The 25457-nt window shown below is 30.1% G+C and overlaps 4 protein-coding genes across 6 annotated transcripts; 2 read left to right on the top strand and 2 right to left on the bottom strand.

Moving 5' to 3' along the window:
• Positions 1 to 7167: 7167 nt before the first annotated feature.
• LOC108472503 (uncharacterized protein At5g19025-like) lies at positions 7168 to 8606 on the top strand. Its single transcript, XM_017774042.2, has one exon. It carries the CDS (start codon positions 7603 to 7605, stop codon positions 8320 to 8322), a length of 720 nt encoding a protein of 239 aa, XP_017629531.1. The 5' UTR covers positions 7168 to 7602; the 3' UTR covers positions 8323 to 8606.
• Positions 8607 to 17422: 8816 nt separating this feature from the next.
• Positions 17423 to 21368, top strand: LOC108470620 (defective in cullin neddylation protein AAR3-like). Its single transcript, XM_017771980.2, has 9 exons — positions 17423 to 17834; positions 18319 to 18451; positions 18873 to 18924; positions 19089 to 19164; positions 19308 to 19390; positions 19947 to 20043; positions 20126 to 20171; positions 20692 to 20780; positions 20881 to 21368. Exons 1-9 carry the CDS (start codon positions 17777 to 17779, stop codon positions 21171 to 21173), a joined length of 927 nt encoding a protein of 308 aa, XP_017627469.1. The 5' UTR covers positions 17423 to 17776; the 3' UTR covers positions 21174 to 21368.
• Positions 21369 to 21611: 243 nt separating this feature from the next.
• LOC108473210 (protein DMP9-like) lies at positions 21612 to 22487 on the bottom strand. The gene has a single exon (XM_017774745.2). The coding sequence runs from the start codon at positions 22431 to 22433 to the stop codon at positions 21777 to 21779; it is 657 nt and encodes a 218-aa protein (XP_017630234.1). The 5' UTR covers positions 22434 to 22487; the 3' UTR covers positions 21612 to 21776.
• A 263-nt stretch (positions 22488 to 22750) lies between these two features.
• LOC108471037 (amino acid transporter AVT1I-like) lies at positions 22751 to 24680 on the bottom strand. 3 transcript variants are annotated; one of them, XM_017772604.2, is made up of 3 exons: positions 24311 to 24680; positions 23475 to 24082; positions 22751 to 23382 (listed from the first exon to the last, which is right to left on the bottom strand). In XM_017772604.2, the coding sequence occupies exons 1-3, from the start codon at positions 24480 to 24482 to the stop codon at positions 22867 to 22869; spliced, it is 1296 nt and encodes a 431-aa protein (XP_017628093.1). In that variant the 5' UTR covers positions 24483 to 24680; the 3' UTR covers positions 22751 to 22866. The 3 variants fall into 3 exon arrangements, with proteins under 3 accessions (XP_017628093.1, XP_052877078.1, XP_052877079.1); XM_053021118.1 differs by lacking the exon at positions 24311 to 24680 and adding an exon at positions 24175 to 24293; XM_053021119.1 differs by lacking the exon at positions 24311 to 24680 and adding an exon at positions 24243 to 24262.
• Positions 24681 to 25457: the final 777 nt, after the last annotated feature.

Genomic DNA, 25457 nt, shown 5'->3' with positions numbered 1-25457 from the left:
TTATTGCTTCTTATATCTCTTTACTCATACATGTGAGATAAACCAAGTTCTTAAACTACCAACTTAAATATTTAATTTATTTCCCTTATTAATATGTATTTTTCTATAATAAAAAAAAATCCCAAACTTAATATTTGTCTTGGGTGTGTTAAATGTGGATGAGGTTCTACAAGAATCAAGCATCATATCAAAATATTAAAAGAGCAATGAAAAGAAAATCTTACTTTTCTTCATATATACCCATCATGCTCGACTCTTTTTTTTTTTTTTCTCTTTTTTTAAGAATTTAAAAATAAATAGAAAATATTCACAAGTCAACCACCATGGTAAAAAAAATATATAATTGCGTGAAAAGCTTCCTCGTAATTTTCAAAATGAAAAAATAATTAGGAAAAAAAAGCGTTTTTCAAGCGTTATCCGATTTTTTGACGAGTTTTTCATAATTTCGTCCGACTTTAAAATCCACGGGAAGTATTAAACCCATAGAAATATTTTTAAAAAAAATCCATGTCACCGTCCGATTTTTAAAGCTCCGCATGTGATGGGTCCCACCAACGAATTGTGAGGCTCACAAATTTTTGCCACATCAGCATCATATTCTCATGTGGACCCCAAGTCTTAAAAAAAGAGTAAAGTGAAAAAAAGGCCATGCCAACGGATTCAGAAAAAAAAAAAAGAGTTTTTAACTAATAAATAATAATAAAAATCTTTTTCTCCCTTTAATTTGCTCACACGTGTTGGTTTGGACACGTGTGAAGAAATTTTACGTAAAAAAGAAATGAAAAAAGAGCAAATAAAGAATCTTTTTCTTCTCGTGGCTGAGAATTTTCCTTGTTGAGTGGAGGTTTGCTTTGGTGTTGACACGTGTAATCTACCAAAAAGGTTAGAGCATATATTTTATACGGCCTTTACTCGTGTGAGATTTTGATTTGGTGAACCAATTAGGATTATTAAGAAATAAATTAAATAAAGAGCTTGCAATGTCACCAAATATGACTTTTCTATATGTTTCCTTGTCTCCACCAATTTTAAAACAAGTTGTCCACTTTTGCCCAACCTCTTATATCATAAAAAATATTCACATTTAGAAAGCATTTCAATTTCGGGTTATTATTCCTCCAACTATCCCTTTATTTTTTAATTATTCTAAATCGAATCCCAAAGCATTACTATCATATTAATTAAGTCTTTCTATTAATTTAATTATTAGTTTAATTTTAAATTTTGTTAAAATACCTTAATCAAATTATAAATTCGTATGCACTGTCTATTTTTAATATAATAGATCCTAATTATTTATGTGATAGCATATATATGCATTTACAATTTGATCTACGTGTTTTAAATATGTTCTATGCTATACTGAATACATCTAGGCTAACAAAAGGAGAAGATTGATACAATATTTATATATTGAAACTCAATTAAAATGTTTTAAAGTTTATGGCCCAATATAGAATTTAAATAATAATTTAAGGGTGTTGGAATAAAAAAAGAAAAAGAGAAAATCTCAATTGATCATCAAAGTGCTGTAAGATCCACCGTTGAAAACTTGAAAGAATAGAAGTGAAACTAATATAGATAGGCAAACAAAAACTTACTTGATCGTTTTGAGGAATTATAAATCGCTCTTTAGAGAATTATTTATTTCTATGGATTTTGACTGTAATACTCATATGATGAATGTTGTAATAATGTTTTTTTTTTATAATAATTCATTGAATTAATAAATAAAATGCAATCTTAATGGGTACGGATTATACAAGGCAAAACTAAGGGGGCTTGCAGGTGCCAGCTCCCTTAAAATGTAGACTTTTAAAATTTTTAAAATTTTAGATTAATAAAAGTAAAATTATACTTTGACCCTTTTAAAATATAAAAATTAATTTAATCTTTTAAAATTATGAAGATATAGACTATTAAAATGATAAAATTATATTTTTGTTATAGTAAAAATTACAATATCTCAATCCCCTAAAAAAGTTTCTAATTTCATCCCTGAGATTATAGATAATCCAAAAACACACCCTGAGTTGAAAAGACATCTCTAAGAATAACCATTTCATAATAACAAAAGTCACAAAAATATGGCATTGGATCAAGTCTAGCAATTAGCACCTTTTGGCCCAGCACTTACTCGGTTGAAATTAAACTTGTAGATTAATTAAAGTTTACCACCATTCTTCACAGGATTGCAATTTTCAAAATAGTTAAATATTATGTACAAGTTGTAGTTATAATTTTTATAGTCAGTTTTTTTTTTTTAAGTTTAGAATTTCAATCATAACCGGAAATAATCAAGGGTTGACAAAAATGGAAAATATACGAGAGAAAATTAAAATAAAATTAATTTTTTAGAGAAATAAGGTCTAAGAATAATCAATTTGAAAAATATGGATTAAATTTAAAATTTAAGCATAATACAATATTTATAATAAAATTTAATCAAACATATTTAATTGTTATTATTTAGGTCAAAATTAAAATTTTAAAATTTTAAAAAGCATATGAAACATATATATTTTTAAATACACAAACTAAAGTGATTTGATTTTTGTTAAAATCATATTATTGTTTTAACACACGTGATTTTATATATTTTTACTTATATAATATATTTTTCTAATTTTTAAATATATATTCGTGATAATTAAAAAGGATTAGTTTAATCTATATCAAATGTCTATTAATTTTAAAAAATTGAGAATAAAATAACGTTTTAAAATAATAAAATTATTAAATTGAATTATTAAAATAATATACAAATTTAAAATTATATAAGAAAATAAATACAGATGATATTTACACTAAATTAATAATGATTTATAAAACAATCATTTAAATTTAAGCTTTTTCTCAAAACAAATCCACATAATGTTTTGCACTTACTCCAAACAAATAATGGATAAATAAAAATAAATTTAGGATTGCTTACTATGCATAGTATAAACAACTTACAATTTTTCTTAAAAATGATATCGAGTATTATATTACCTAACATCAATTAAAATAATATTCTATCTATCTCTGATTCTCTAGTATCATTATTGTTTGAATATTTTCGATATTGTCTCTTCAAGAATCATGGCTTTAATACTCCATTCTTCTTTTATATAATTCTAACTTATTGTTGCTCGTAATCTCTATTTTTTGCCTATAATTTTTTAAATGTTATTTGATTGAATATACCTAATCACCGAATGCTATATTAAAAGGTAAAGTTAAATTTTAATTTGTATACAACTCTATACTAATTAAGTTATAATTAAGATGCTTAGAGTTTTATTCAATTAATAATTCTATTTCACGTAAATAAAATTAGTGTAACTTTTTTTAAATAAAGAAGTCATTCTTATAATAATGTTGAAATTATCACAATTATTTTTAATTAATAATTAATAATTATAATTATATTTATAATTATCACAACTTTTTCTTAGAGTTCCATTGAGTAATAATCCTATTTTAAAATTGGTAAAATTTTGTTTATATCAAACTTTTAAATAATAATTATAAATTATATTATATTATTCTTAAATGTGTAATCATCACAATTTTATTAAATTATATTATTTTTAAATGTATCATTACAAAACTGCTATTTTATTTCAATTTTTTAACTAATAATTATAAATTAAATATTATATTTAATTTTAAATGTGATTTAATAATATGATGGAAAATAAAATATATTTTACCAATTTAAATGCTTTTCTAAATTTATGCTTTTATTTCTCAAGTTAAAAGAACAAATAGTCTATTTAATATAAGGATTAGTTTACAAAATAATATTGATTTATATGTACGAATAATCTATTTAATATAAGGATTAGTTTTATCGGTTAAAATTTAACTGGTAAGCTACATCAATTGTCCATTGATTTAGATTAAAATTACATTTCAATCACTAAACATTTAAAATTTTTAAAATTGTCACGTTATTGAATTATTACAAAACAATCACTCAATAGTTATAGGTTGCTATTAGAATAGCGAGAGTACGATATCGCATATTAATTTGCCACATAACACCCCCAAGGATTGTCATACAGCACCCTTTCTTTTTTTTCTTTTTTTCTTTTTGCATTGATTAAAATAATTATTTCCTAAAGTTCCATTAAATTATTTTCTTCTTCTTCTTTTCTTTTTCTTTCTGCTTTCAATATCCAAACCCCAAAATTAACAACCAACAAAATTCGAATCAATCTCCTTCAATTTTCCCACACAAATACATCAATATTAAACCCTAACTTTTCTTGCTTCCCTCTTCTCTCCCAAGCCTATCAGTTTTTCTTTTTTCTCTTTACCCCTTTGGCTTTGGATGTGATTTTCCTTCATTTTTCTTCCTTCCAAACGCTATTTTATTTCACAATATCATCACTATTTTATTTCACAAAATCATCATTCAACCATCATAAAATCTCAATAACTCTCCTCGCCAAACCAATGACCCTTTATTAATTAAATCCAACACTAAACACAACATGCAATGAAGGAAGAAATTGTCAAAAAAAATAAAAAAAAAAATCATAGAGAAAAGGAAAGAGAGAAGAAGAAATCGAAGAGCAAGAACCTAAAAGCTTAGGTCCGGCCTAGGGTAGCTTTGTGGCCCTCCAAGTATCGGTCCACAAATATGAATGATGAGGAGCGAGGTACCGGCGAGAATAAGCATATATTAGAAAATTGGGTTGATCTAACGGTGGACGATGGAAATCCGAACTTGTGTAATTTGAAAGTTAGTTTTATTTCTAAATTCTTGTCAATAATATGCCACATTATACGCGGATAGTCTAACTAACTTGTTAAATTGACAAAATTTGATGAAAAATGCTAACAAGTTATTGGTTTGATTGAGATTTTAAAATTAAATAAAAAATTTTAATTTTTTAAGTATAAAATTAAATCTCAAATTTTACTAAAATTCAAAATTAACATAACGTTTTAACCTATTTAACTAAAACGGCTGTTTTATTGATTTTACTATTAAAAATAATTAGTTTTTGAATTTATAGATAAGTATCATGAATCATCCCCAATTTAATGCGATTACAGTGGATATTAGGTTTAATTAGGAAAAAAATAAACTACATTATTAATCACTTAACTATAAATAAGTTTTTACTTTTGTCATTTAACTAAAAATTACAATATTATCACTAATATTCTTGAAATTATTTTTGTCACCCAACTATTAAATGATACTTTTTAATTCGTATAATAACAATTTTAGTCCTTAATTTGTATACTTTCTATCATTTTGACCATTATTATATATAAAATGAAATTCTTTTTAAAAATTTAGAAATATCTAAAATTTAAAATTAAATAAAAGCATATAAGAATTTAAAATATAGATAAAGTTAGAGAAATTTAAGAAAAATTGTTTTAAATCCTCCAAAATTTTCTCAATATTATTTGTATAGAAACATCTAATAGTCGTTCTTATAAAAAACAAATAAAAAAAAGTAAAAACACAAAGTAAAATTATTAGTTCTTTGTTTTTTCACCTCTTTTGTTGCTTGACATTGACATTGCATTTTCATTATAAGAAAATAAAAGAATCAGAACATAATTTCTTTTTATTTGGGTTTTGAAAAATAATTTAAATAAATTAAAATTTTGAATTGAGTATGAAAAAATAAATTTTGTGATTTTTTATATAAAAATAGTATTAAAGTTGATTTCACAAGCCTTTATAATGTCAGTTTTGGATGTTCTTTAATAGTATATAACTCAACTTGAAGATATTACTAATTTTATTTTTTAATTTGTTATTGGATTATAATTTTCTTTATTTCTTATAAATATAAGTTCGTCAACAATATATTTAATATTTTTTTAGAATTTATAAATATAATGATTAATGGTAAAATATATATATATATATATATATATATATATTTGAGGTTAGGGTTGTGTTTAGGGTTTATGCTGTTTGGTATGGGTCTCATAGCCACTTCCTAAAACCAACCAACTGAATTCATTAATTTTGGTGTAATAATTTTAGTTCCTTGCATATTCATCTAATTTACTTCTTCTTAACCTTTTACACTGAATAATGGAGAATGTTCACATTTATAATTAAAACAATAAGGTAATTTTGTGTTTTTTTATTATTATTTTTGTTCGAAATTGTTTTGTGTTATTCTCAATGGAAGTTACCTAATCATCTAATTATAACAATATAAACTATGTAATGCAAGTTAGAGACATTAGGAACACTAGAGAGTGTCATTCATGTAACTACATAACATCATGTTAAGAAGTGAAGCCACATCATACATCTCTTTTATTCCATTGGTAAATTAATTGGGAGGTTTTGAGTTAATATATAAATGATCTAATTTATTTGAATTAAAAGTTAATCGGTACGATTTGAATTGGATATTAAATTTAATGTTTCAAAAATCATATTAATTCAAATTTAAGAGTAACATGACAATATGCTCTAGATATGAAAAAGATATCGTCATGACATCACTAATGACTATTGTCACATTAAAGTTAATTTCATTTAATGTTTTTAACTTCGCAAACTCACTAACCCTTAATGTGATTATGCTTGGCCCATATTCTAATTTATGCTTAAGTTAGACTCAACCATGAGTTGAGATGCTCACATCGAGTCTTTCTACATTTTTAAATATTATCTACTTAAAAAACACAATGTCAAAACTCTTCTTAAATAGAACTACAATCTTCTCAAACCAAATGTCTTTTTAAATATAATTTTATATTATTGATAAAAGTTAAAAGTGTTAAATCTTTCGTCATTTAGATTCAAATTATATCATATATAATTATTATATTTAAGTTTTGAGTCTCATCATATATAATTATTATATTTAATTATATTATATTGTATTCCTAAACTTAAAAACAAATGATTATATTTATTTAAAATTGGTTATAAAATAACATTATATTATTTTCAAAAATTAAGTTGACGGTGGAAAGAGCCTAATCTTGATCACGCAATCCAGTAACAGAAGGTGTGGACACCTGTAGTAAAAAACCTGTATTTTAATCCGAAAGAAATGAAGGGAAAAAAGAGACAAATGATGAAGACATGATTGGAAAAGGCAAAGTTGAGCCCATTCCTATAATCAAAAGCCCACCCACCAAAATAATTTGCGTTCTTTCTTCAAACGTGTCTGATTCTCCCTTTTACAACATCGGAAACAAATCAAGCTTTCCCCCAACCAAATTTTGTGATAAAACAAATAATAATGCCAAAAGGATAAAAACTAAAATGACTCTTCATTTGTCCCCCTTCTATCTCTCTCCATAGCCGGCCTTTCTTTAATTAAATCCATTCCATTTCTTCTTTTTGATCCTTTTAATTCAATCTCAAATCTCATTTTCTTTTGTGATTGAAACTTTCTCCTTCTTCTGTTATTCTTTTTTCCAAGGAATTTATTCATTTGGATAGAAACTGAATTACGTGATATTGAGGTGGAAGTAATAAAGTTGTTTCCTTTTTAAGCTTTTATGAGGTGGGTTTGATCTGGATTTGGCGTTTGGGTTGGAGGGAAATTTATAAGAGTTTCAATTTGGGTTCTCCTTATTTTTTGGATTTAAAAATTCCGGGTTTGATTTGAAATGGTCTATTTCCATAACTCTATCTCAGTCTGCAACTCGGTTGACCAGGCTTCTTCAGCTCCGATCATGGCAAGTTCTGTGAATTCAAATGATCTTGTGATGAACAACAAATCATCGTCGTCGTCGTCAAGAAACAATCTTTACAAGAAACAAAAGGTATTCAATTCACCAAGTTGTTTAAAGATCCCATCTTGTGAAAGATCAAGATCCGCTGCCATTGATGTTGTCATCTTGATTGCTGTGATCGCTGCTTGTGGATTCTTGTTGTATCCAACTATAAAGTGTCTATCATTGAAATTGATTGAATTCATTGGAACTGCCTTTTACGTTATTGGTGAGGAAATTATGAGAGCTCCTATGATATATGGGTCCATAGGACTTGGTTTTTCTTGTGCTGCAATAGCTGCTTGGATTTTGCTTCTATGTACAACCAAGAAATGCAGGAACCCTAATTGTAAAGGGCTTAGGAAGGCAGCCGAATTTGATATTCAGTTGGAAACTGAGGAATGTGTCAAGAATTCCAGCACTTTGGTTAAAGATGGTGTTAAGAAAGGACTTTTCGAATTGCCCCGCGATCATCACAAGGAATTGGAAGCTGAACTTAAGAAGATGGCACCCGTTAATGGACGAGCGGTGCTCGTATTTCGAGCCAGGTGTGGATGTTCTGTAGGCAGGTTGGAGGTTCCAGGACCAAAGAAGCAAAGAAAGATCAAGAAATAGGGTCTTGGGATATGAATATCATAGAGAGAGAAAGGAATTAAAACAATGCAGAAAGTAGTCATAATGCATTGAGGAATGCCCTTCTCTGGTTAGTGTAATGAGAAACTATGCTGTCTTTAAATAAGTTTTCATGGCAAAACGTTGTAAAGATTACGTACAGTTGGTTATAGTGGAGAATATAAGAAGCTGTTCTTTCCATTTCCTTTGAATCACTTTTTGATGGTACTTTAGCCTTGAAACATATGTTTTGGGAATTTGTTTTATGCACTTATGGTTTCTACAAATCCCTTATTGATTATGGTGATCTTTGAAAGTTCAAAACCTTTTAGGTATTATGCATCATGTTGAACTGTTTGATTAGTGGTGGTGTTAAGATATGAGATGTTAAATATTTTCTTTCGAGATGCCCATCATTAGAGTGAAAAGTAACTGTTCAACTAAACTTATCTGAAAGTGATTGGTCGGCGCTGCATGCCTTACAGGGTCTTTTGAACTCATAACATTGCTTTATATGTTGTTGTTGCCGACAATAGAAACAAGGTTGTTCATCTATTCCTATATATGATCGATCCTTGAATGATTGCTGTGTTTCCAGTTACTGTTTGATATATCTGAACTCTTTTCGGTAGTTATGGTTAGCTTGTTCTCATTTGATTATCCTTGCTAAAACTTCATGCTATGTTTTAATGAGATTTTGGGGCATATTCCAGACTCCTTTGATAAGATACATCTATGGCATAGAAACTGTAACTTTGCCTGCATTTTGAGCTCCATGGTAGTATATAACAAATAAAAATAAGCTGTTCTAGAGATTGAGAGAATTAGAAGGTAATAAGGTTCCGGACCAGATATTTGGAGAAGGTTAGTCATCTCTTGTGATATGACATCGAGTATTATCTGCCTTTCTTCTATTCTCACATCATTCCCTGCTTTCCCCGTAAGTTTTACCTGTATGTCTGTCACGGTGTTTGAACGATCATATCCCTTAAAAGCGAGAAAGGGGGAGCTGAAGAGCGTGTGGATATATTCAAAAGTAATTTGATTTGTTTGAGCATTAGATTACAAATGGAATGTGATTTATGTCTTGGTTTAACCATGTCAATGGCTACATCTAGAAGAGAGACATTGATAAGTCATCAGTGCTAAGTAAATATAATGATTTTAAGAACCTTTAGGATTCTATTTAGCGAACGATGCTGTGGATTAATATAAAAATTAAGGCTTATTATATAGATTACTGGGACGTACTGTTATTAACAGTTGGACCAGGGTTTGTCTGATTGATATGGGTTTGTTTTTTCAAAGTTTTTATTATATTTTGAGGATCGGTTATATTCCCGTACCCATACAGGAGGCAAGCAATAATTTTTTACATAAAATTTTACAATTTCTAAAGAGAAATAAATTATATTCCTGCATTTTATCTTTGTATTAATTAAAATTTTATAATTTCAAAACAGCTAAACATAAAAATTCCCATTTGGGAGGAGTAGGGTCGAATATTTTAAAAATTTGAATTAATACGAGTTTCAAACATGAATAGTTTAAAATTTTGAATTTACTTTTTATGTATATACGTGACATTAAATTTATCTTTTTCTTTTACAACTATTCAAATTTATAAATAATTTTAGTTTAATATGTAATTTGATATATTTATTTTTATTTAGTGTAATTATATATATGAAATTTGAATTGCGATTCATATGTAGATATAAAATTTTGATTTTGATTTTGATTTTGATTAAACTATATACAATTAAAGAAATAAATACATATTTTTATTTTTATTTTGGATTAATATAATTGTTTTGTGTATGCAATATATCAATGTAAAGTGGTACTAATTTGATAATGTTATCAATAATTTGTGAAAGTTTAATCAATTTTCATATATAAAATTGTTCAAAATCAAATTTCTTATGATATTGTAAATTTAATTAAAGTTAATGTATACTTTTAATATTTATCTACTAATAGAGTTTTAACGCAAAATTAAGAATCTAAAATTTTAAATATAATATAAGGAGATATATATATATATATATATATAATATTTTTAGTAAAAGTAAAACAAAAATACTTCAAATCAATTGTTGAAATATTATGTTGTTGACTGCTGCTACAGTTAAAAAACTCTGTAAACATATTAAAAATTATTGTCTTCAAACAAATGAAAATTAACAAAAAAATTAAATGCTTACTTTAATCTCTAAAGTAATTTTTTTTCCATTTTGGTTTGTAAAGTCCTTTTATCTATTTCAGTCCTTAAAATTATTATAGGTTTCCAATTTAGTCTCTAATATTATAGGTTCAATCCTTTAGACGTTAAAATACTGATTAGAATATTTGGCTAATCATACGATGCAGCGCATCATACACCATGACATTTTATTCGGAAAATATCTTAAAAATATTTAAACACGAAAAAATTAAAAATATTTAAAATTTATTAAATTTATTTTAAAATAGAAAAATATAATATTACAAGAAAAACAATATAAAAATTAAAAAATTAAAAAATAAAAATTTTATAAATCACTTTTACTAGAGCTTGAGCATGAGATCATTATCTCTATAATAATTGTTTTATTCAATCTATCGAATTTATAATTAGTAGATTTTTTAGGTGATTTTAGAAGCTAGTTTTATTAATGTAGTGTTTGGAAAGTCACGTAACTATTATAATTGATGAGTCTCACCAAATTGGGTGTAATTGAAGAACCCAATCACACTTTTCGATTCTCAGGGAGAGGCTGTGAATTTGAGTAATTACGCAGGTAATTATATCTGAAATTCAATTTTAAAAATCATTTTTATACAATGTATACAAATTATATTTTAACCATGAACACATATGAGTGTTTGGTATGATTATGGTAAAAAAATTTTATATTATAAATCCTAAAAAATATATTATAAAAATAATTTGTATATTTTATAAAATTATAATAAAAATAATATTATTTAAATTCTAAAAATTTCCAAAGTTATGGTTAAAGATTTTATTATAAAAATAATCTACATGTTGTAAAAATGTTTTAATATGTTTATTTATGAAAAGTTATGGCCAAAAAATAGGGTTGTAATTTAATTATCTTTCCATGTCATATATTATACAACTAATATACTTATTCATAAAATAGATATTATTTTATTATAACTTATTTATAAAAATAACTTTTTAAAATTATGATAAAATTATATTATTTATAAAAGTGTTATATGAAAGTTTTGGACAGTCTATAAAACATTTTAAATAAAGGTTATATATTATATATTATAAATTTTATATTATTTTTACTTAATTTATGTATTATAAAAAATATAATCTAGCATATAAGTTTTTTTTCTAAATTAAGTTTATATAAGTTCTTATAATTAAAGCTATAAATTATTTGGATTGTGAACCCAAATATTATAAGATTGATTCTAATTGTGCAAATAGAAATTATTTTATTTGGATTGTTTTATTTTAATTTTTGTTACTTGTTTAGAAATTATTTTTATCATACTAATACATTTTATAGTAATTAATACTTTTAAAAATATAAATTATGTCACTATGTAATTATAATTTGCAATACACTTTATTAGCCAAACACATTTAAAAATATAATTTTTGTAATTTAATAATTAATGATTAACTAATTAATTTATTTTGATAACTCATATTGATTAATTTAACTTGTAAGATTTATAAACTTCAAAATTAATAATGTAAAATAAAAGATGAATAAAAGTAATAATACTTGCGCTTGCTATATCTTCAATATATGAATTCTATAGTAGATTTACAATTATTCATTCATTATTATAGGTGCATAAAAATTATTTTAGATAATTTTTTTATAAATAAATTAGAATATTACTGGAAGGGTGGCATTAGAGGTGTCCATTGGTAGCCCAACCAAAATTTTAAGTCAATTTGTTAGGCTCGATCCGAAAATAGACTTAAAATTTGGCCCAATCTTAATTAAGATAAAAATACTAAAACTGTAATACCCTGAAAATCTTTACAGTAATATATTATCCTTGATATAATAAAATAAGGAAATAAAGTGATAAAAAAGGGAAGTTTTGAGTTATGGCAACATTGGGAAGTAAATTATGATATCTTGATTCAGGAAAGGACTAAATTGTAAAAGTTAGAAAAGTTTTGTTACCTAAGAGTAAATACTCAAGACTTAAAGGGTTAAAGTGTAAATATGAAAAAGTTGAAGGACCAATAGTGTAAATATTTTAAGGGTAGAATGATCTAGAAACTAAGGAAAATGGATGAATTAGGACCAAATTGAATAAGTGAAGAACTATGAGGGACTAAATTGCAATTTTACCAAATTAAATGATGACTCAAGGATGGAATTCTAAAAGATCATGAAGGGCAAAATGGTCAATTAGTAAGAGAGAGAATTCTAGAATGTAATGATTATGTTAATGATATTTTAAATTAATTAATTAGATAAATATTATTTTATTAATATTTTATGAGATATTTAATATTATTTTATTATTATTTATTTAGTATATAAGGAAAGAAAGATGAAGAATTTTCATCATCTTTCCTTTCCATGCAAACTAACGTGAGAGAAAGAGAGGAAGAAAGAAAGTTTTACTTTCTTTACAATTTGGTCCTTTACCAAAAATTCACCATTTTCACCCAAAAATCAAATGAATTTCCATAGCTACCAAGAGAGAAAATGTTAAGGAGAACATGGGGAGTTAGAACATCAAGTTGGATTCAAGAAATAGAAGCTGGAGGAGAGAAAAATCAAGTTAAAGATTGGTATCAAGAGAATAAGGTAAGTACATCAAGATTTCAATATGTTTTTAAGTTTGTTATTGTTGATAAATCATGGAAATAATGTTATAGTAGAGTTTTATTACATAAGGTCCTATGTTCTTGATATGTTAGTGAAGAGAAAATAAGAGAAAGTGATGAGAAATGGTGTAGAAAAAGAAAATAAGGGTGTTATAACATGGTAATTAATATCTTGCACTAAAACAGTTATGGACAGCAGCAGTAGTCTAACTTTAAAAAATCACCATAAATTTTATAAATTGAATTAGAAGATGAAAAAAATATGGAATTAAATCTTAACGAGTCTAGTTTCTCATAGAAGAAACAGTGTAAGTAATGAATTTTTAAATTTTGATATATAATGAATTTTGTGAGACAAGGTCAGAATGAATTCGGGTTCCCCTGTTCAGACTTTGAAAAATAATAAAAAAATGAAGAAAAATAATTAGAGGCTTAAATTTATATTTATGGAATCCTGAATGAGTCTAGTTTTATTAGAAACAAACTAGAACATCATTTGAATTCTGTAAAAGGAGATAACTAATTTTTAGTGAAGAAGGGTCAGAACTGTCAGACAGCAGAACAGGGGTGACTTTAATGAATAAACTGTACTAATTGGCTAAACCAAAAATTCTGAAAATTTTATGATAAGAATACATGTGATTCTAGTTTCAGGAAAAATTAACGGATCTTAATTTCGAGTTCTGTAGCTTAATATATAAATAATTTAGTCACTATGACGCAAATGGACAGTTTTGAATGTACATATAAGTAAATAGTGAAATTATTGATAATGTTACTTGTTGTATGTTATATAAATTAAGGATGTGGAATGGAGAGGAGGAGGAGGAAAATATGTATGAATATTCATCTAGCATGGCTAATTTGCATGTTTTAGGCTCAGGGACTAAATTGAATAAAAGTAAAATTTTATGGGCAATTTTGTAAAAATGTCAGAAATGACTAAATTGCATGAAATAGATTATTTTATTATTTAAATTACAAAAAATTTAACGAAATTATCAATTTAGTTCAAGATCGGGGGAAAACATGTTTTAGGGATTAAATTGAAAAGTGTTGAAATTATGGAAAATTTTGATATTTTATAGAATTCATGGACTGTTATCAATATATATGAGAATAATAGTTGGAAATAAGGATTAAATTGCAAGAATTTTACTTTCCTGTCCCTAAGGATGAAATCGTCATTAATTAAAAGTTTAGGGGCAAAATGGTAATTTTGCCTAGAGCATTAATTAAATGTATTAGAATATGAAATGAATGAAAATGATGATCAAATTTATTTATAAAGATCCGGACGACACAAATACGAGACTTGATCATGGAAAAGAAAATATATCAGAATAATGAAATAATAAACACAAGCAATCAATGAGGTAAGTTCGTGTAACTTGAATTATATTCTTAAATGCTTGAGATTGTATGTTATTGATGTGAATATAATTTGAATGTTCATTATATGGAAATTTATGAAACATTGATATATTTGATAAAATGGGAAGAAATCCCGATTGAATGAAAGGAAAATTCGATGGATCTCGAAAAGGAATTGACGGTAAAAGGATCTAGCCGGACGGGTGATCCTATCTGATATAGCCCTCCCAAAGAATATGTGTAAAATGGATTTAGCCGGACGGGTAATCCGAATTAGGTCTGAATTCACTGGGTAGTAATTCAGATCCAAGCTCATTAGAGTAATTGTCGTTGGGATTTAGCTTTGACCGGTAATCCCGACAATACTCTATGAGTTTATATTGCGAGGATTTAGCTCGACCGGTAATCCCGCTGCAAGGATGAGGTTCATGAGAGTGTGCTCTACGATATGAAATGTGTAAGACCATGGTTGAAAGATACCATGGCAACTCGAGTGTAAGACCATGGTTGAAAGATACCATGGCAACTGATATAAAATGTGTAAGACCATGGTTGAAAGATACCATGGCAACTCGATATGAAATGTGTAAGACCATGGTTGAAAGATACCATGGCAACGTGATATGAAATGAACAAGACCATGGTTGAAAGATACCATGGCAACATGACGAAAAATGAGTAAGACCATAGTTGAAAGACACTATGGCATCATGTCAAAGATAAATAAGACCGTGGATGGGAGACGCCTAGCATCTGTTGAACAATTGATATTCGTGTAATATGTATCGGATGACGAATGGTTATATGAAATAATTATGAAGATAGATAAACGAAATAAGTATAAGTACATGAAATATAATTTATGTTAAGTTTGATATAAGCTATTACCTAATAAATATACATAAAATATATGGAAATGATGGAGCATGAAATATTGATATAATGAAATGAATGATATATGTTTATGAAGAAACGGTAAGAGTATGATATGTTTCATGACATGTACATATATGATTATCTTTGATATGTTGATACAAGGAAATTATGTAATTGAGACTATTATTAAACTCAAGTGCGATATGTCGAGAAAATAGATATATCGGTGTTGAATTTATATGAGATATGTGCAAGTATACTAACAATGTTCTTTGTTTGATGTTTATACAACTGTCAAACTGTTGATTGAATGGTAATATATTTATTTATATGATGCATTGAATTGGTAAGTATTTAAATTTTTTTAGTGATCTGTAAATGGTAGTAATGCTCCGAAACCCTGTTCTGGCAGCGGATACGGGTTAGGGGTGTTACAAAAACTCAGTCCTAATCTATCCGTATTAATTCTTTATATTATTATATATATTTAAAGAATATTAAAAATATTAAAATAAATGTAAACAAATTAAAATATATATACTTAAAAAATATGTACACTTAAATGCTTTTAAAATAGTAATAAAAAATAACAAGAGTTAAAGATAAAATTAGTATATAAATTTATCTACTTTTCCCATATTGACACTTATGATTTATTTATCTACTTTTCCCATATTGACACTTATGATTTTTTTTTCCTATCCGATCCTTTGTCAACCCTCTGATTTGGTACCTAAATTTAGTGGCGTCAAAATTTTGTTTACATGGCAATGCTAACCACTCGCATGTCGCCACATGTTGCACTCCAAAGGACACTTTGACGTGTTGATTCATCTTTGTCTTTTTTTTCATTTTCACTTTCCCTCCTTTTCTTCCACTTTTTTTTCTTTTTTCTTTCCCCACTCTCCTTAACTCTAGCCCCCATTCTTTTTTACTGTCTTCTTCACTGTCTCTGGTCACCATAGAGTCTCATGAATGTTTCTTAACTTTAGCCCACAACCCGAATTTGAACCCGACAGTGACCGACGTGTGGACAAATTTGCTTTCGATGTCGAAAATATTTACAGAATCCTCTGAAAACTCCACACTCAGGCCTTAAAGATGAACCTCGCTTTACAACAGTCCAGCGTCGTTTTTCGTTGTGGTTTAACTGAACGCGTATTGAACCAGTGTGGCGACGCCGGTAATTTGGGTTACAAGTTCTTCACTTGGGCATCGAAACAACCTGGGTATTATGAGCAATATAATCCCTAGCTTGAAAGGCAACCATGGATTTCAAATTATTCTTCGGCACGACTTCATCTCTCCGAGAACCAACGCCGCCGCATATTTAAACAAGAAACAAACGGAAATAACCCAAAAACAATCGTATTCCATCACACTCCAAGGTATCGTAGACCCAATCGACGTTTCCACTGAAGTTTCAATTGGTTGGCCTGATTCAATGTCTGACGAACAAATCTTCGAGAAATCGGTGTTTCATCAAGCCGCCGTTAAAGGCCAAGTAAATGGTGTTTGGGTAGTCGGAAGTAAAGGGTATTCACTATTGGATTGGGTTTCAGTCCCTTACGCTCATCAAAATCTAAGTTGGACTCAACACGCATTCAATGAGAAGATCAGAGAGATTGCAAAAATGGGTAAAAAAGCATTCATGAGACTGAAAGGAAGATGGTCGTGTTTGCAGAAAGGGCTAAAGTTAAGAAGCATTTTTTCATGGTTGTCATTCAAGCTAGGGATTATATTGGTAGGTTAAAATGGGGGATGCTTTTGATCTGTTGAAAGAAGACAGTGTGGCCAGGGTAGAAAAAAGAAAAAGAATAAAAGAAGGACAAAAAAAACGTCAACAAAATTGGGGGAGGAGAAAAATCCAAAGTAAAAAAGTTTTTTTAAATTATGACATCATCGTGACTTCATTTATATAACAGTACTAAATCAGTTGACAAAAAAATTAAGGTGCCAATTAAGATAGGTGAAAAAACATTACCCGACCAATGGGCATGTGTATGTATATAATTTATATATAAAAAAAATTTCATGATATCGGTAATAAAAGGGACTAAAGATACAGAATATTTGCTGCGTCACAAGCATTAACAACACCCGGTTCACCTGAACCGGAAGGGATCCGGTTCATTCCTCCTTTTAATTTCACCGATAAACCAGTATTTTCGTTTTCGTTTCCTTTCTTTCTCTTCCTGAAAACAAAATCCAAAGGAAACCTGATTTTTGTAAAATACAGAGGAAGAGAGGAGACTACAACTTTTAAACGACACCGTCAAGACCAAGTTCCAATTTTTATTACTTCTGTGTGTTTCCTTCGAAATTCACCCTCCCAAATAAAAACCCCAACTCGTCCGAGCTCTGGAAACAGCTGAGAATCCGATGGACTCTTTGGGTCCGAATCGGTTTGATATCTTCGAAATTTACCGGCAATTTTGTGGTATTTTTTCTTTCAATTTGTTATAAAATTTTACCTCTTTATTTTTTCAATTTGGTTAGAGATAAAATAATTTTTTCCGTTGATTTATTATGGGAAGGTTGGCTCTTTTACATGTGAATCTTTGGGTGAAAATAGATTGGAAATTGGATAAGGGTTTATTTGGGTTACTTTTATTGTCTGATAATTTTGGTAGGAAAGAATTGAAGTTTTTTTTTTTTAATTCAATTTTTGGTCCATCTGAAGTTTAATTATAGAAAAATTAATCTAATTAAGTTACCCCCAAAATTTAATGCAAGAAATGTAATTTGATTTGGTCAAAGAGTTAGTTAAAATGTTTAAAGTTTTTGGTCTTTTACTGATATGCTTGAAGTTTTAGAATTTCAACTTCTCAGAAATTTCTGTGCTGTGATCGGGATGTTACTTAAAAAACAATTTTTCAGAGGGCTGTTGATGTTATTTAGTTAACTTTTAAGCTGGTTTGCAGAACTTAGAAGAGGAGATACTTATGTTTGTGGCGAAGAAGGTTACCGACAAGATGAGGAATCACAAAGAGCTAAGTACTCGAGGGACAGATTGAATCAGCTCTTAAAGATGGTGGAGTCAAGGATGCACACAAGGTAATTGGTATTGAACATGTCTATAATCTGTAGATAGAAGTATATGGAGTTTGGCTTTCCCTCAGGAAGATTAGACAATTGGTTGATGAGTCTTGAAATATTTACGGGATGCCATGTGAACTAATTACCATTCTTCGCAGTTTTCTGATCTGCCAATCCCATCTTAAGCTTGAATTTTGAAGATTCTAGCTTGATTCTGATTTGTTTATTGCCTCCTTGACCATGATATACATCCTACATGTGTGTATATTGTTACTGTGTCATTTATGATTATGCGATGAGTGAAAAAGAAATATATTATTCCCCAAGACATTATCAAATCTCCGAACAAGATTCTATAGCCAATCTTGTTTATTGGTTATTTGGTCGTATAATTGGTCATACACGAGTGATTGCTTATTGGTTATGTTTCCCTTGACAGGACTGCTATCTTTGATGAACTTCACAAGCTCATGTTACAACTAGACTTGACGGTGAGATTCCTTTTCGTTGAATTTCTTTGAGGGACTGATTTAACTGGTAATTTTAGACTTCAGAATTGAGTATCTTTGAAGGTCTTCATTGTCGGTACACTGATTTTATTTTCGGGTATCATGTTTTCCATACTAAAATTTGGGCTTGCTGTTGTTTCCTGTAGGTGGACTTTTCTGAATTCTCATGCTTCTATGATTTTGTTTTCTTCATGTGCCGAGAAAATGGTCAAAAGAATATTAGTAAGTTATCTCATGCTAGTTCGTTAAATGCAAATGCTTGTACTGATTTATCCTTGGAATAACATCGAAGTTATCTAAGTGTAAATTATAAGGAATTTCTTTGGTGTGGTATTTAATTCTCTTTCTTTTGGTGTGATCAATAGCTATAAGCAGGGCAGTTGCTGCATGGAGATTAGTGTTGGCTGGCAGATTTCGACTACTTGACAAATGGTGCAACTTTGTTGAGGTATGAACATGACTAATACCAAGAGACTAACACTTTATGCTTGTCTTGGAGACATCTTGTGAAACTACCAGTTGCTGTCCCAATGTAGACCACTTTAACTTTTGGACGAAACTTTCATTAGAATCTTGATATTGGTTATAAATGATTTATTATTACCATGATAGGTCCAACATTCGTTTTATCATATAGGGAGTGACTTGTCTGCTGCTCCAGTTTCAATTGTTAGTGCATGTCAAGCATGTGAAAATGGTTGATAGTGTCTCTCGGGCCATACACTTGTTCTGTTATTGCGTATTAGTTCAAGCTGAAAGCTATATTGCTCCAATTTCTCATTTTGGTTGAAGTACTCATGTCTGATATCCGGCACATATTTTGACATGGGTATGGAGATATGGCACTCCAAATATATGGAAAAACTTGGAAAAAAAAAATTGAACATACTCGTGGTAATCACATATCTGTATTCGACACTCATACCATGGGTTGAAAGTATACCTGCTAATGACTACCACCAATCTCTTGATTGAGGCAACGGATGTCTTTGATTTCCTTTCAGGAATATCAGCGTCACAATATTTCAGAGGATACATGGCAGCAAGTTTTAGCATTCAGTAGGTGTGTACATGAAAATCTGGAAGGGTATGATCCTGAAGGTATTAAGTTTCCATAAATCTATCCTTTTGTCTTCTTATGTATTTGTGCCACTTGAATCTTAGTTGTTTGGTTATTTTGCAGGTGCTTGGCCTGTTCTGATTGATGACTTCGTTGAGCACATGTACAGGTTTGCTTTCTTTACCTTAAATGATCATAAGGAAAATTTGATGGCCATCTTTTTATTACACTGTTAATTTTGGGCTACAATTTCAAGTTCTTATTGTGATTGTTTTAGTTTATGTTACTCGAACTCTTCATTTTCCTTTAAGTATCCTTCTACAGCACTCATGTTGGACATATTTGGACATGGGTACAATTCTTCAAATATGCCCCCCCAAAAAAAAACATTTAAAAATAATTGAGCATACCCATATTACACACATACCTTATATCTAGCACTCTCTCTTTACTCCGAGCAATGTAGGTTTTAGTGTTTTGTCATATCATCCTTCTACTTATAATATTTTAATTTTTGTATTTTACTCTCTTATGTGATCACTCACTCTCATTCATTTTTTTTTTTATTTACTGGTAATCATTTGGTTATTCACTATCCCGATCTTCCGAAATTTTCTAATAAAATAATGCTATTTTATGCTCACTATACCTAGATGCCTCAAACCCCTTATCTTTCTACCCCATTGCAGAATTTCAGGATCCAACAAAGATTCAAATGCTTTCTGTTGCTGTGTTGATTCGGAGCCCCAGTTGTGTGCATATGAGGACACTTTGCCTGGTAAGTTGTATATTATTTGTCACATTACATTTACGTAAGTTAGCTGCTTATGCGGATTGCAATAGATAACTGATTTTATTATAATAATATCACGTGGCAGGATTAAGAGTATTTCCTGGGATGAAGAGGAAATTGCTCGAATGTCATGATGACGAAATGGAGTCCTCGGATTCACACTTGTCGGACACACCAGACCTGAATTGCTCATTGAATTCTAAGAGAAGTAGGTTGATTGCACACAGATTGGTTACCCCTGATGCATCTGATGATTGCATGGAAGTTGCTAAACACAGTAGTCCTGTGTGTTGTTCGAAGTCTCCCTGTGCAATTGAAGGTTGCCTTTCAAAGGGTTTTGCAGGGCTCTTATCGAGTTACTCGTATTTTGCAGTTTGATCGGTAAAGAAGACTTCAATTCTCTATTACATAAGATAGAGCTTGCACCCTCCGAGTTACAATTATAGAAAAAAATGTATCCTTTGCAAGCCTATGATTTAGATATATTCATATCTCTGCAACTCGTATTTTTTGGACGATTTTGTGGGTTAATCTCCTATTTTTATCTATGCACGTTTGTGATGTCTGATGCAATATCCCTGTCCTCTTGATCTGTTCCAACTAAAAGAAATATATTAGATTTGCTTTTATCTCTTCAGTTTCTTTTTGCTGAATGTTGAGACTGAAGAGTAAGTCTGGAAAACAGCATTGAACGGGATGTATGTATTTTTATGTTACTCGGATTCAGATGTATGGAGCTTGGATCTGCGTGGATTTGTCAAAAGATTCTTGGGAAGTTATCTTTTCATATTCAAATTTGCATAAATCCAAACACACTTCTATGAAACCACAAAAGAAAGAAATATAGATATTAAGCAACAATGGTACACTCTTCTGCAGGCAGAAGCCATGAATTGTTGAAGAAATTTATTCCTAAAATTTCATATCAAATTTAGTATTTTTCTATACTAAGACGCTAAATGGATAACCATGAGGCTAATTTCAAGCAGCCATGCAACCGACGCCGAATCTAGTCTTTGGAAACACAAGAAACAAACCACTGCAAATAATCCCCACCATCAGCGGAAAACCCTCCATAACTTGGTCCATTTCCTTCTCATGTCCTGGGAAAACACAGTTGGTAACTCTATGATCCGAGAAAGCGATGGCCACAAACACCAACACCGACATCACAGCATGAACGAAATCAGTAAGTCCAACCTTGTACTTGTCATCTTTCGGGGATTCGACTTCAAGACCAGGTTTGAAAAGAGCCAGTCCATTGGGGGTGACGAAACCGTAGTAAACATTCCCGTCGGGGCCTCGGAAACTATCGGTGAAATGGAAGAAGAAGCAAGAGAGTGCGCAAAGGCATAAGAGGGAGTATATCATGATGGTGGTAACATGGGAACAGTCACCATGGCGATAAACAGAAGGAAGAACCATTTCGAAAGTTAAAAGGGTGCCTGTTGGTAGGAAGTTGACAAGCATGGAAGTTTTGGAAATGGTTTTTTGAACTCCTTTGGCTACCACTTTCCGTTTGCGGCTGGGTTCTGGTGGCAGTCGAGGGAGGGAAGAGAGTGGTGTAGGGTCCTCCTCTGGGGGTGGTGTTGCAGTAGTGTAAACTTTGATGCCAATTCCATGGTGGGTTTGCTCCATTTTGGTTTTCAGATTACAATAACTGCCTGATTGTAAAGAAATAAAGGTTTGGGGGGATATTTAAAACAATAGAAGGTAGTTACTAACCGTTGATATGAATTGATAGCAACGATAAGTATGAATGAAGCAGCCATTCTTGGTGGCACTGTGAAAGAAATCCAATTTTGCAGTTATAGGCTGTGGCCCAGGTTAAAAAAACTCGCCTAAGGGGTGCCACTACCATGGGCCGGTTAACACTTCCTTTCAAACAATAAGTTAGTGTATACCTACAACTTACAATACTGGCGGAAGGAGTCGAAAAATGACAGATTTCACAATTACGATAAAAAGGAAAGCTTGATCTGAATTTGGTAAGGAACCCAATAAAATTACACTAGAATTTGTTATATTATAACAAAATAAGCATATACAAAACTCACCAATGCATTGGTGTTTATAATTTGCCTATCATGTCTAATACAGATGTATAAGTACCAAATATAGCCACTGCAACACTCATCAAAATGATTAGGCTTACAGCAATGAATTCGCCATTGAATCTCTGGTAAGTTCCTGATATCTTCAAGTAGAAGACGCATGGTAGCATGACTGAAGCTGTGATACTTAAAAATGCTCCAACTAGGGACATGAGGGAACCGAAAAATGGAACTGCCAGAGCCACCAAAAGCGTGCTGATCACCAGGGTGGTGCCCACAAAGAGGTTGACAACTCGCTTGTCACAGGGATATCGAATCCAGGCTTTGGTGGCATTCACAATTGGTGTAACCATCAATGCGTATTTGGATATGGGATTGACCAGGGTGGTGTATATTGCAACTCTTGCGCTGAGCTTGTCTGTTGGAAGGTTCAAAGTTATCTGTGATTGAACATCTGATCCGAACATTAAGTAGCCGAAAATCGCCATTGATGTGTAACAGATGGTACACAAGACAAAGCATACAACCAGGACCTAAAAGAAAAACAGATAAGTTCCTTACTTCAGAACCCTGTTTATTGGAAAAACAAATTTGGAAATGTGAGGCTCAGGATGATGATACTCACATTGGAGAATTGATGCCTTTTTTTCATTGAAGTGTAAAGGGTAGGGAAGACTGGATGAGAGCAATAACAGAAGGCATATAAGCTGACAGCAGTGGGGATTCCACCCCAGTTTATGAGAGTTCCCTTGTGTTGAAACCCAATACCTTCAAATGCACCCGTCCAGATGACTGAACCCAAGATGACTGCAGAAGCCAAAACCCCACTTGCTGAGACATAAGAAAGAAGGCTCAAGTTATCCAACCAAACAGTAGGTAATATTATGAGAGCTACAATTATAATAAACCCTTTTTGGCCTCCCACTGTTACTCCTGCGACTTCAAACTCCACATCGGGTAACAAATTCTGCAAGTTATCTCCTTCAAGAATCAAAAATCCCGTCGCCACCAAGTAGAGCTCGATATACATAACAACTGTTGCTATCACTCTCCCTTTGTTCCCAAATGCTCGCTCCCCTATGTCTGGATAAGTTCTGATTCTTGGATCTGCATCCATACATCTTTGAATTAACAAGCCTGCGTAGAATGCAGCAGTGGCAATGGCGAAAAGAAGAACCAAGCCCAGCCATCCCCCTGATGCCAGTGCATATGGGATTGATAATATCCCTACTCCTGCATATAGTTGAAAACAACAACAAAGGGTTCTTGAGATATAAATAAATAAACCAAATGAATATGTTCAAAGGAAAAAAAAAGTATCAAACACTTAGTCGCCAACTGCTATAGTGCTATGGTTGTTCCTTAAATCACATAGATGGGTGGAATTCCTAACCATTAAGCAGATAAATAAATAAGAAAGGGTAGTGGGAAGCAGGAGCAGGGGAAGGAAGGAAAGTGAACCTGAAAGAGCATTAAGTCCATTGAAACAGGTTCTGAAAATATTGACAGTGCTGGCACTGGTGTCAGTGTGATGAGCAGAATTTGGGTCTAAGTCCTCTATTTTGCTTCCTAACACATCCTTATGATCATCCTCAAGAAGAGGCACCGTAAAGGATACTTCCTCATGTATCATCGCCGCCTTCTTGAGTGAAGAAACAGAGATAAAGCTCAATGATACTGCTTGAAACAAGTAAAAGAACAATAATAAAGTACGGCTGCTTGTTTGACACTTCTCCTTCTAAATAATGTAAATAGGGTTTCAATCTTTTTTTTTTTTTTGCCTTTTTGCTTTTTAAAAAAATCGGCGTCTATTAATTAAGTTGGAGCTAGACTCGTCCTTGTAGGAAAGAATATTCAAAAATTACTTTGTTTTTATTGTAATAAATATTGATAGCAACAAAGGTTAAAAATTATAATCGGACAAACAACATATATGGTGAACTTGCACACCGTCCAATGTTTTGTGACTTTGTTTTCCATATTTTCCAAATTATTGAAACTAAAAAAATATGTCATCTTACCCCTACTCTCATTAGCATTATTTTTAATATATTAAAACGTAATTACAAATATAATAAAATATATTATTCTTCTATTTATAAATAATTTAAGTTAATATATAAAAAAAATCCACTTTAAAGTAAACACTTTATGGGCTTATGGCGTCCTTTCTTGAATGCCCAAGTCCTCAAATTTCAACTTTGTTTAAATCTTTCCTCTCTAGTGTAGGTGACAGCTTTGAAAACCTTTTTCTGACAATTATTATATAATAATTTTTTAACTTCAAATATAATTATTGTTTAAACAGAAATTTTATAAAATGGATCATTAAATTATAAATTACATACAATATGGAACACGTGTGTCAAATTTGTCTACCTCCTAGTGTCATTTACCGCGGCCCGTGACATGATGAGATACCTTAGAGGCTTAGACCCCTCCACGATTTTAATTATTCTTACTATCGTTATCATTATTTATTGTTTAAATCTATCAAGGTTTTTCTGTAATTTACTTTAAAATATAAAATTTAAAACTACTCGAATTTATTCTCAATTTTAAATATAAAAATAAATATATTTAATACGTTTAAATTCATATTTTTTAT

The sequence above is a fragment of the Gossypium arboreum genome, chromosome 11 (genome assembly GCF_025698485.1).
Source record: "Gossypium arboreum isolate Shixiya-1 chromosome 11, ASM2569848v2, whole genome shotgun sequence".
Classification (NCBI taxonomy): domain Eukaryota; kingdom Viridiplantae; phylum Streptophyta; class Magnoliopsida; order Malvales; family Malvaceae; genus Gossypium; species Gossypium arboreum.
Note: the sequence above shows the minus strand (reverse complement) of the source record. Positions and strands in the feature narration are given on the sequence as shown.